Source organism: Mandrillus leucophaeus, unplaced genomic scaffold, assembly GCF_000951045.1.
Source record: "Mandrillus leucophaeus isolate KB7577 unplaced genomic scaffold, Mleu.le_1.0 Scaffold944, whole genome shotgun sequence".
Lineage (NCBI taxonomy): Eukaryota > Metazoa > Chordata > Mammalia > Primates > Cercopithecidae > Mandrillus > Mandrillus leucophaeus.
Window position 1 is genome coordinate 51,451 of NW_012110297.1, and position 12,718 is coordinate 64,168.

The following is a 12,718-nucleotide window of genomic DNA, read 5'->3' on the forward strand; positions in this document are numbered from 1 at the left end:
CCTCCTGAGTAGCTGGGACTGCAGGCACACACCACCACACTCAGATCATTTTTTGATTTGTTGTAGAAATAGGGTCTCACTATATTGCCCAGGCTGGTCTTGAACTCCTGGGCTCAAGAGATCTTTGTACCTTGGCCTCCCAAAGTACTGGGATTGCAGACATGAGCCACTGTGCCTGGCAGAACACAGGAAGTTTGGTTCTTAGTTGGCTCTTCCTTTTGCTAAGGGTGACTTTGACTAAGTCATTTTAGCTCATCCAAGGCTCATTTATTTGCTGTAAAATGTGGATGCTTTGTAAGAGTCTGCTTTGTAAGAATGCTAGAAGATAAAATGAGATAAGGTGTATGGAAGACTTTGTAAACTTTAGAATGTTATATACATATTGTTACCGCCTGTTCTAAGTGCTGGATATTTATTTCCTTACTATGTAAGCTTTGTCATAATTTTAGTACTTTATCATATACAGTTTTATTATATGCTATGTATTTTATGTACTATTTAATATTTCATCTTATTATATCTTAACAACAATTGTTATTAAGATAGTGTGTGCCTATGCCTGTAATCCCAGCACTTTGGGAGGCCAAGGTGGGTGGATCACAAAGTCAGGAGTTCAAGACCAGCCTGGCCAACATGGTGAAATCCCGTCTCCACTAAAAATACAAAAATTAGCTGGCATGGTGGCAGATGCCTGTAATCCCAGCTACTCGGGAGGCTGAGGCAGAGAATTGCTTGAACCTGGGAGGCAGAGGTTGCGGTGAGCCGAGATCATGCCACTGCACTCCAGTCTAGGCGACAGAGCAAGACTCCGTCTCAAAAAAAAAAAGAAAAAAAAAAGATAATGTGTGCCTAGAATGTGCCAGGCATTCAGCAAAGCATTTTATATGCATCGTCTCATTTCAACCAACAAATATTTACTGAGCACCTACTATGTGCTGGGCACTGTCGTTGGTGCTAGGAGTGCAGCAGTGAACAAAACAGATAAAATTCACCATGCTCAGGAGTTTATAGACTAGTGAGGGGAGGTAGGCAACTGATTAACCAACCAACCATGTGGAGACAGGGATAGATACTATGATTAAAATAAAGCAGCCGAGGTGCTATTTTCTTTAATTCTCACCATAACTACCTTTTATATGTGGGGGTCCAGTCAATGAAAGGTTCTATTCCATGGGAAGATGGGGTTCTCTCTGAGCACGCTTCCAGCTTCAGAAGAAAAACCCATGGGTACATGAGAGGGTGGCGACTCCTGCCTAGGACGCTGAGTGAACTCTTGCAATTACTGGATAACAGGTGTTGCAGCCAGGGCCTCTCTTACGCTTTTTGGGGGTTATTTTTCACTTCATTCCACACATGTCGACCAAAACCCTTCTCTATGCCAGGCAAGCATGGGAAAGGAGCAACAAAGACCAATCAGACAATCCCTGGAGCTTACCCTCCGGAGGGGTAGATACAATTTCACAGAAATGCGGTAACAAAGGCATGGTTAGGGCCATGGGTTAGGGCCATGGGAGAGTTGCTGTGAATGAAATTCAGCCTTCCTTCCATGGCCTGTAAGGCCCTGTGTAATCTGACCCCTGCTGAGCTCACCGCTTCCTTTCTGAATCTTTTTTTGAGATGGAGTCTCTCTCTGTCGCCCAGGCTGGAGTGCAGTGGCGTAATCTCAGCTCACTGCAACCTCCGCCTCCCAGGTTCATGCCATTCTCCTGCCTCAGCCTCCCACGTAGCTGGCACAACAGGTGCCCGCCACCATGCCCGGCTAATTTTTTTTTGTATTTTTAGTAGAGACGAGGTTTCACCGTGTTAGGCAGGATGGTCTCGATCTCCTGACCTCATGATCCACCCACCTCGGCCTTCCAAAGTGCTGGGATTACAGGCGTGAGCCACCACGTCTGGCCTCCTTTCTGAATCTTGTGGCATCTGTGGCCCACCCAATGGCTAGCTCCCTGGACAAGGTGATCTGCATCAGGGATTTCGAGGTAAGCGTGCATTCCACTGGGAAGGTAGATTTGGTGTAGGCTTCAACAGCCAAGTCACAGGATGGTGTTTCCAGGCAGCCTAGCACTGAGGATGTAGAGACAGCCTGTTAACATTAATGGCTTACCCGTACATGGTGGTTCTGTGTGCCCGCCTCTGTGCTAAGGACCTTAAGTGAATTAGTTCAGTTAATCCCCCAACAACCCTGTAAGGGCGGGGGTATGCAGGCCCTCTTATCACCTGCATGCTGTAGATCACGAAAGACGAAACGGCTTGCCCAAGGACACAAAGTTAGTAAAGTGGCAGAATCAGGATTTGAACCCCAAATCTACACACTCTGCCTTTGGTAGTTTTGTGGCTTGCAGAATAAAGAACGATAACTTTAAAACAATGTAATAGTTTGAGGCTGAATGTGGTCACTCACACCTATCATCCCAGCACTTTGGGAGGCCGAGGTGGGCGGATCACTTGAGGCCAGAAGTTCGAGACCAGCTTGGTCAACATGGTGAAACCCCATCTCTACTAAAAACTCAAAAATTAGCCAGGCATGGTGGCAGGCACCTGTAGTCTCAGCTACTCAGGAGGCTGAAGCATGAGAACCGCTTGAACCTGGGAGGCGGAGGTTGCAGTGAGCCGAGATCTTGCCATGGCACGCCAGCCTGGGCAGCACAGCGAGACTTGTTCTCAAAGAAAAACAACAAAACCAAAAACCAAAAAAAAAAAAACAAAAAAAGACAACTATATAATGGTGTGAATGTATTACATACCCTGTGTCAGGAACTGTATAGAAATCATTTCATGAGACCCTGTAACAAACCAGTCTTCTCCATTTCACAGATGAGAAGCCAGGCTCAGGGTCTAAGCAGCGTGCCTAAGGTCCATAATGCGGCTGGATTTGGAAACAGGTTTCATTGATGCTGAAGCCTAGCTTCTAACTTACTCAACGTTCCTGCCAAGAGAGAGACTCAAGACTGAGTGAGCACTTGCTGGCTGCCTCAGGATGTTTCTTTACTGCTTCACCGCTTCCCCCTTTCTCCCTCTCCCCTGCTCTTCACTCTGTCCCGCCTTTTGCTGGCTATTTACAGTTTTCTGTGGTTTGTGTTCACCTTGGTCACACACTGAGGCCATGGTTATCAGACTCGATGGGCTGGAAACCTACTGACTCTGATCATTAGAGCTGGGACCCAGTGGGGCAAGCTCATCTGTCAATGAGCAGTAAGACACACGGACCTTTCCTGAGTGTGGTCTCCATCCTTAGAGACCTCAGAGTTGTTCTCTCTGAGGCTGCTCAGACCCATCTGATGTTAATGAGGGAGTTGGTACTTCTCATTCATCCTCTAAATCCACAAACGCTCTCAATTTAACAAATCATGAGTGTGATAATGAGTGTATTTTGGACTCAGGGACACTGATGCAGGCTGAATACCCAGAGTACGGCAGTTGGGGGCTGGAAAAATGGCAGGTTTTGTGTAAATAACGACATTTGCTAATCACTGCTAGTGACAGTTCCTTGTGTTTGAAAGTAGATAATGACCAAGAGAAAAAGCCTCTCATTTGGAAAATTCTAAACAGAGCAAGGCATCATTATCCTTTGGTTGACTTTGGCCTCTTTTTCCCTAGAATATCATTATTTTCTTGGATCAGCTTTGAAATTGAGTTATTTCCCTCCTTTTTTTTTTTTTTTTTTTCCATAAAGTGCAATTCACATCCTGATCTCGGCCTATCTGCACAAAATGTTCTCAGCACGACGTCATTTATTCCTTTGGAAGCCTTAAGGAAGCCAGGACACACCTCGGTCACAGGGAAGGCTCTCGGATACTGGGGCCCTTCTCCTTAAGTGCACCTTGGGCTTTACTTACTCAGAAACAAACCTTGAATAAGCCGGGTCACCTCGGGGCCAGACTGAGGCAAAGTTGAGGATCTTACAAAAGGCACGTGGGCTTGCTTCTGTACAGTCCCCACTGACCTTGCACTAAACCCCTGCATTTCTGCATTTTAGCCAGAAAGGTGCTGTAGCTCTGCCACAGGAATTAATTCCACTATGAGTGAAGAGGTAATTCCCTCATAGAATGTGACCTGTGCACCCAGATGTTCCTAAAGACCAACAAGCATGCAGCCTCCTTCTGGGTGGGATAAACATTTCCCATGTCATTTTTCTTGCATCAATAATTTGTTAAGAAAACTGTCATACACAATGCAGAGGTGCACACTGGAGCGATTCAACATTAAGTCATTAAATAACGGAGTCCAGTAAAAGGGCTAATTTACATGCTTGGATCCTGAAACCACTGAGTCTAGGGCCAGAGCCAACAAGAATTCAACATGCTCCCATGGAGAGGAAGCCATGACAACTAGGATATTTATGTTTGGGACATATAGGAGCATTGATTGGGGCTCTTGTTCAGCCAGAACCTGGGCTGGACTCTGATTAGTTGGAACCATAACTAGTGTTTACCTGGCTGATTTTGTATCCTGGTTCTTGAACCTTGAGGCGAGTGTTGCCAAATGAAGGAGTAAGCAGTGCTGAGTGGCTCATTCAGGATCCCAGCATCAGCTTGCGGAGAGCAGGGAAAAGTGTTCCATCTCCTAGCACGGCATGACACAGTGGAATGAGCCCTGCAGTGAGACTCCAGAACCTGGGTTTTATCCCAGCACTGGCACTAACTCCCAGGAAAGTTGCTCAACTTATCTGGGCCTCAATTTCATCAGCTATAAAAAGGTGGCAAGGGAGTCTATAGCAGGTGATTTTTAGGTCCTCCCCACTTTGTGTTTCAAGACTGCCTTTCTGTGGTATCTTGTAGGAAAGGAGTCTGTATCACTTTGTGTTGCTGGAACAGGGGCATACTGGCCCTTGTATGAGAGTTGCCTTGCTTATTTACCTGCCTTGCAGGCTCACTGAGGGCAGACTCCATTTCTTATTTGTCTCCTTATCCTCAGCACTCATCCCGGGGCCCTATACAGTGCCTGGCACATAGGAAGTCCACAATAAACATATGACAGATGAATGAATGAATGAATAATATGTGTAAGGAAGATGTTGGCTAAATAGATGAATGAATATTGTTGCAACCTGGGCCTTCCCACTCACCTGGCGATAGCAATTGCCTTGAAATCCTTGTACCCTTCTGAGACGGCCTTCTGGATAGCGGTCCGTTCAGCACAGATGCCCAGAGGGTAGCAGGCATTTTCTATGTTGCACCCTGAGAAGACAGCAGAGTCCAGTGGTAAGTCTGGCAGAAACACTTCCTGCTGCGTGTGTTGAGTAAGAGGCTTGCCCCATTCCAAAGCAGGAAGGAACTGGTTACTCCAAACAAGATGGGGAGAAGGAAAGGGCAATTCAACTTGGGGCACCGGTAGACTCTTTGGTCCATGGTAGTGGCCCTTCCCAAGAACCTGGCACTGTCTTAATTTACCCAGTGCCTCCATGATGAAGCACAGCTTGGGAGCAGGGCAGCACAACAGGCAGATTAGGCAGCCGCATCACCCCTGCAGAGGTCAAGGCCAGGGGAGATGCTGAGGCTTACAAAAACAAGTAGAGCCCCCACACCTGCATCTAAGACCCCCACGGTATGAATGTGTTCCCATCAAATTCATATGTTGAAATCCTAGCCCCCAAGGTGACGGTATTAGGAAGTGGGGCCTTTGGAGGAACGATTAGATAATGAGAACAGAATGAAAGGGACCAAGCCTAGGAATGGGAGTCATGCACTTATAAAACCAGAGAACTGCCTTGCCCCTTCTGCAGCATGAGGACATAGAAAGGAGTCACCGTCTATGAGTAAGCAGGCCCTCACTGAATCTGCCAGTGCCTTGACCTTGGACTTTCTGGTCTCCAGAACTGTGAGCAATACACTTCTGTTATTTACAAGCTACCCAGTCTATGGTATTCTGTTATAGCAGCCTGAATGGACTAAGATAGATCCTGATTCCAAGTTTGAGCCTGGACAAAATTTTGGGGGTTAGGTACTGGCTGTCAGAGTTCAGCCAGGGTTCTATTTCAGCTGTGTTGCGAAACAAACTGTCAGAACTAACTAAAAAGAAATCAACTAACAAACAAACAAACAAAACCCCGAGCTTTGTGCAAGTTGCCTGTGATTGCACAAGCCTTAAAACAATCCTTGGGCCTCCAATGGGATGTGGGCTTCTAAGATGGCCCAGCTCTCAGTAAGGGAGTCCTTCCTATTGGCTCTCTCAGGGTAGTTTCTGGGGTACAGTAAGCCAAGGCTGCTCCCAGGAGACAAGATGTTTGCATAACCAGATTGGTTAAGAAAGTCCCCATATTCAGGGAAGTGAGTCTACGAACAAATCACCATGGAACCTGGGTTTTCCCTTGACCAGCAAGATGTGGTATTTGGTCTGTACCACTGTTTGTAAATTGCCTTTTTCCCTAAGGCAGAGATAGGAATTGTACCCCAGTATTCATTTCCTATTTCTTCCTTTAAGTAATACAAGTGCCTCCCATTCCAACATGGCCACTCAGCTAGGGACTGTAATTCCCAGACTCCCTTGCAGCACAGTGTGGTCACATGATTCAGTTCTGGCCAATGGGATGTGGCCCAAAGTGATGTGGGAAATTTCTGGATCATACTTTTGGTAAGGAGGTTGCTTGCCTATTACTTCCATTCTTTTCTCCTTCCACAGGCTGGAAGGTGGAGGTGATGAAGTGGGACACTTTTGACCTTGTGGCCATGGGAATGGAGGAGCAGCAAGGAGAGAGAAGGAATTTGGAAACCTGGTCAACTCATGGGGCAGAGTTGCCTGTTTGCCTGGGGCCTACTCGGAATTGTTGTGTGAGAGAAAAACAGAATTCTATCATGTTTGCGTCACTGCATCTTGGAATCTGTTTGCTATAGTAGCGTAACCTATAGCTAATGCAGACATTTGTGCTGAAGGTGAGATGCAACTTGAACAAAAAAAATCTAAATATGTGACATTGGCTTAGTGGCTGAGCAACGCAAAGGAGAAAACACAGATGAGGGACGATGGCCAGACGGTGACTCCTCCTAGTCTGTTATTTGGTAAAGCTCCACCTGCAATTACCGGGAAGGCAGGCCGTTGTACCTACCACTGAAATTTCTCTTCCTGGCAATGGGAATCATCCCTGTGGCAAAGATGTGATGTGTCATCTGCCCACCCAGCCTGTTGTTTCAGTCACCACAATAGCCAGCATTAAGATGGGGCAGCAGGGATGGGCCAGGCATGGGAGCTAGTTAGGAAAATGTGAGAGCTGGCAGGCTTCAGAACCATGTCCAGAAGGGATCTTTGGGTGTGGCATTTCTGTATGGAAATAATTGGAAGCAAATAGATCAGGATGTTTCTAACTTTTTGATAGAATTGGATCACCAAAGAAGCCACAAGTCTGGCCTATAAAAACCCATGATGAGGCTGGGCGCGGTGGCTCACGCCTGTAATCCCAGCACTTTGGGAGGCCGAGGCAGACGGATCACAAGGTCAGGAGGTTGAGACTAGCCTAGCCAATATGGTGAAACCCTGTCTACTAAAAATACAAAAATTAGCCTGGCATGGTGGCAGGCACCTGTAGTCCCAGCTACTCAGGAGCCTGAGCCAGGAGAATCTCTTGAACCTGGGAGGCAGAGATTGCAGTGAGCCGAGATCATGCCACAGTTGCACTCCAGCCTGGGCAGCAGAACGAGACTCCATCTCAAAACACAACAAAAAGAAAACCATGATGTGGGTGTGATGATGTGTGTCAGTTTGAACATGCAGATGAGGACATAACTCTAGGGATGGTGGGACACCTAGTCAGAAGGAATCTGATTTCCAGGGCAACTTTGCAGGACAGAGAAAAGCATCTCCTATGCTGTGGACTCCAGCCCACGCCTGGTCTGTTAGATGAGGGAAATAAGCCACCATCTTGTTTGAGTCACTGTATTCTTATTTATTTCATCAACTTAGCCTCCCCTCCCCTCCCCTTCCCTTCCCTCCCTTCCCCCCACCTCCTCTCCCCTGTCCTTTATTTTTGACAGGATCTTACTCTGTTGTCCAGGCTGGTGTGCAGTGGCACGATCATAGCTCACTGTAACCTCAAACTCCTACGCTCCACTGACCCTCTCATCCTAACCTCCCGAGTAGTTGGGACCACAGGTATACACCACCACACTCGGCTAATTTTTTGTATTTTTTGTAGAGATGGGGTTGCCCAGGCCAGTCTCAAACTCTTGGGCTCAAGTGATCCACCTACCTTGGCCTCTCAAGGTGCTGTGAGCCACGGTGCCCAGCCTACGCCTCCTTTTCTAAGTCCAAGTCTTCATTGTGATTATGCAGTATTTTGTTCTGTGTTGATCACATTTGGGAATTATTTGGTCATTATCTTCTAGTATATTTTTCCTCACATATTTTCTGGTCCCTTCATTATTTACATTGGCATGTTAGGAGTGATTAGTCATTTAGCTCATTGTTCTCAGGATCACAGGCATTCATGTCCAGAGTTGACGGATGTCATTAGACACCATTGGGTGCCACAGCTGCAGGTCCCTTGTCGGGGTGAGGGTGAATGTGGTCACAGTGGTGCATGGGATGGCTATATGGTGTTAGGTGGGGGCTGGTTCGGAGTTCTGCTTTGGGAAAGAAAACAGGCGTGTATACTGAGCACCAAAGGGTAGACTGCAGTGAGCATCTACTGTTTTGACAGCTTAGCACCTCTTACTTTTTTTCCCCTGAGGAATGACCCTTACTTTATTCCCCAGCATGTAGTTCAAATGGGAGCTGCCATCTTGTCTCCTATGACCTTGCTATAGGCTTAAAGATGAGCAGCTGACTCAAACTGGCCAATCAGAGTTCATCTCGGCGTGGGAACTTCAGTTTCTCTCTGAGACACTGAGTGTGGGCCGCCATGTTTCCATTCATTATGGAAGAGACCAATGAGGGAGGCTGAAATGGACACTCAGAAGAATGGATGAGAGATGACAGATGGAAAGAAAGGAGTCTGGCCGGTGCCAGTTAGCCCTGAGGTCTGACTACACTCCAGCTCTTCCCATGGTTTAGTTATAGGAACCAATACATCCTCCTTTTGTCTAAAATAGTTCATGTGTATTTTTATCATTTGAAACTGTACAGAGATCAGTTAATACAGTTGGAATATGGGGCAGGGAACAATCAGGAAGTTGCAACCCTGAGAGCTTTTGTTTTTTTAAATGGTAGTTATTATAGCTGAGATAACTGGCCCCTTATTGCTCAGTCTGTCTGCTGAGTCAATGAAAGTTGAATGAATAAATGAATGAGTGTCCCTTGCTCCCCGCCTTGTCTCCCCAGCCAGGTTCCTGATCCTCACCTGAAAGGACTTTCTTTTTCTTTTCTTTTTATTTAATTTAATTAATTAATTTATTTATCTGTGGCCCAAGCTGGAGTGTAGTGGCACGATCTCAGCTCACTGCAATCTCCACCTCCTGGGTTCAAGTGATTCTCATCTCAGCCTCCCTAGTAGCTGGGATTAGAGGCGTGCATCACCATGTCTGCCTAATTTTTTAATTTTTAGTGAAGACGAGGTTTCACCATGTTGGCCAGGCTGGTCTTGAACTCCTGGCCTCAAGTGATCCGCACAGCTCGGCGTCCCAAAATGCTGAGATTACAGGTGTGAACCATGATGCCCAGCCCCTGAAAATGACTTTCTTTAAACACCACTCTCACCTACTGTATCTGCTCACCACTCCCACCTTCACTGACATCCCTACACTTGGTTTCTGCCTCTCTCCCAGATTACGGTCCCTGCCAGGCTCACTGCAAGTCTAGTGACTCTCCCAGTCCCGCCCTTCCAGCTTCCCTGCCCCATCCCTGACTAAAGGCTAACACTTTTCGCATCAAAAGTGATGTACGCGGATCTTGGGTTTTGCTGATGTGCCATTAAAGCACATTTCCATACTTGCAGAAGACCCAGTCTCTCAGGACAGTCACATGTGTCTGCACTGGAAGTTCAGAAAGGCCTCAGAGAGCGAAATCCTCCTTTACTGTGTGTAAAACATGTCAATAGGCCAGTTAATGACAGAGAAAGATGGTCGTGGCAGGGGGCACACTCACACACCCCACTACTCAAACAGCGCCCTGTAGAAAGAGGTTCCATGAGGTTTCATTCTGCCCTGGGACTCTTTGCCCTACTGGCTCTGAGAGCTGGGGAAAGGGACTGAACCTCTTTGAGACTCACTGGCTCATTTGTAAAATGCTAATGATAGAATCTCTCTCATAGTCCTCTTGTGAGAATAAATTGAGATCCCTCATGTAAAGCACTTAACACAAAGCCTGGCACAGAGGAAATAGTCAGCAGCTGTTAGCTGCTGCTGTTATCAATTGCATAAAAATAAAGGCTTTGGTGACAATAGGGCTATGTGACCCTCTGCGCCTTCTCGACAAGGTATGACAGTGGTCCTGTCCTTGTCTTTCAGGCACTTTGGAATCCTTTATTTTTATTTTATTTTATTTTATTTTATTTTTGAGAGGGAGTCTTGCTCTGTCACCCAGGCTGGAGTGCAGTAGCACAATCTCGGCTCACTGCAACCTCCTCCTCCCAGGTTCAAGTGATTCTCCTGCCTCAGCCTCCCAAGTAGCTAGGACTACAGGAGTGTGCTACCACACCTGGCTAATTTTTGTAGTTTTGGTAGAGATGGGGTTTCACCGTATTGGTCAGGTTGGTCTCGAACTCCTGACCTTGTGATCCACCCGCCTCAGTATCCCAAAGTGCTGGGATTACAGTCTCCCAAAGTGCTGGGATTACCATGCCTGGCCTGAAATCCTTTCTATGACTACAAGGTCATACGTGATCTGGTGCCAAGGTCATATGTGATCTGGTACTGAGGTCACAAGTGATCTGGTGCTACCTCTTGGCCCTCATTTCCTTTTGTTCTCTAGACCTGCTGCCCTTCCAGGTGCTCCCCCAGGGTACCAAGTATGCTGCTGCCACAGGGTCTTTGCACTGGTTGTTCCTACTGCCTGGAACTCTCTTTCCCTTTTGTGCACTATTCACCCTACTCAGGGCTCTGCTCACATGTCACTTTCTCCGAGACGCTTTCTCCGATCACCTATCTAAAATGGCTTCACCACTGCCTCCAACCCTCTTTATCCATTTCTCCTGCTTTAATTTTCTTCATAGCACTTAAGACTCTCCTGAAATGAATGTCTTCATTATCTAATTCCTCCTATTATATTACAAACTTTCTGAGGGCAGAGATTTTGTCTCTAGCATGCTTTGTGATATGTCCTGGGCCTGGAACAGTGAAGCCAGGGGGCTCTCAGTTTTCCTTACGGATTAAATGTTTGTGTTTTCCTAAAATTCTTCTGTTGAAGCCCTAACCCTCGATGTGATACTATTAGGAGGCGGGGCATTTGGGAGATAACCGGGTTTAGATGAGGTGGTGAGGGGGCAGCCCCCATGATAGGATTAGTGCTATTATAAGAAAAGGAAGAGACTCTTGAACTCTCTCACTCCATCATGTCAGGGCATAGTGAGAAAATGGCCAAGTCGGAAAGAGGGCCCTCGCCAAGAACTGAATCTTGGACTTCCCGGCCTCCAGAACTGTGAGAAATAAATGTCTGCTGTTTAAATCACTACTCTGTGGTATTTTGTTATAGCAGCCTGTTTTAGTCTGTTTTGTGCTGCTGTAATGTAATATCCCAGACTGGATAATTTATAAAGGACAGAAATGTATTTGTCATGATTCTGAAGGCTTGGGAGTCCAAGGTCAAGCTGCTGGCAGGTTGGTGTCTAGTGAGGAGCTAGTCTCTGCTTCCAAGATGGCGCCTTGAACATTGCATCCTCCGGAGGGGAGGAGCACTATTCCTCACGTGGCAGGAGAGTGAAAGAGAGAGAAGTCACCCTGTAAGCCCTTTTTATAGCGGTATTAATCCATTCACGGGGACAGAGCCTTCATGATCTAAATACCTCTTATTAGGCCCCACCTCCCAACACTGTGGCATTGGCAATTAAACATAGTGAGACCCTGTCTCGAAAAATGTATATAAATAAATAAATTTGAAAAGAGAAGCCCTCCAAAGTATGCTTATGCATTTTGGACAGGCAAACCTTCAAACCACAGCATGGTGTGAGCTGAGATGGCTAACCATTATTGAAAGAGTGGAATTTTCCACTTCAGTGCCAGCTGCTTAAGATGCAGAGGAATAACTGTATTTGGAGCCTCTAACAAATTCACGTAATTTCCTTGAATTTTCTAGCTAAAAAAAAAAAAAAAAAAAAGGAAGGAAGACTTTGTCCACGTACTGCATCCTGAAATGCTGCGCAATTTTATTTTGCTTCTCTAAGCCCAGAAAGCTGGCGTCATCTGACCAGGCAAACCAATTCTGCTTCTGCTATTGCCTTTGCTTACTTCAAAACACACATGAGAGAGATTGGGATGGTGCTAAGTTAGAAATCCATGATGATAAGATTGGACGAAGTAACACTACGATCATAGTGCCAGTATTACTAATTGCTTTCTTTTACTGGGTACTCACTTACCAGGCACTCTGTGGAGCGCTTTACCTGCATAATGTCAGTTAACCCTTTTAACTGTGGAGTAAGGTAAATACTATTAGAACACCATTTTACAGAAGGTAAAAGTGGAGGCTGGTGGCAGGAGGCCAAAACATGTATCCTGGCCTGTGAGATACGATGGACTCTTCTGATTCTCTATGGCCTTGCAGGAAGGAAGGCCATGTTTTGAGGTGGTTTGGTGCTTAAGGCAGGGCTAAGGTCAGAATTTTTTTTTTTTTTGAGACGGAGTCTCGCTCTGTCGCC

At 46.4% G+C, this 12,718-nt stretch overlaps 1 protein-coding gene across 4 annotated transcripts in view; it reads right to left on the reverse strand.

The window, feature by feature from the left end:
- The window catches only part of CDA (cytidine deaminase), a 33,888-nt gene that overhangs the window by 8,944 nt on the left and 12,226 nt on the right, over nt 1-12,718 (reverse strand). For all 4 annotated transcript variants that reach the window (XM_011970328.1, XM_011970327.1, XM_011970329.1 and 1 more), the window contains one exon: nt 5,066-5,177. In XM_011970328.1, the coding sequence (XP_011825718.1) occupies nt 5,066-5,177 (112 nt within the window). The remainder of the gene's footprint in view (nt 1-5,065; nt 5,178-12,718) is intronic.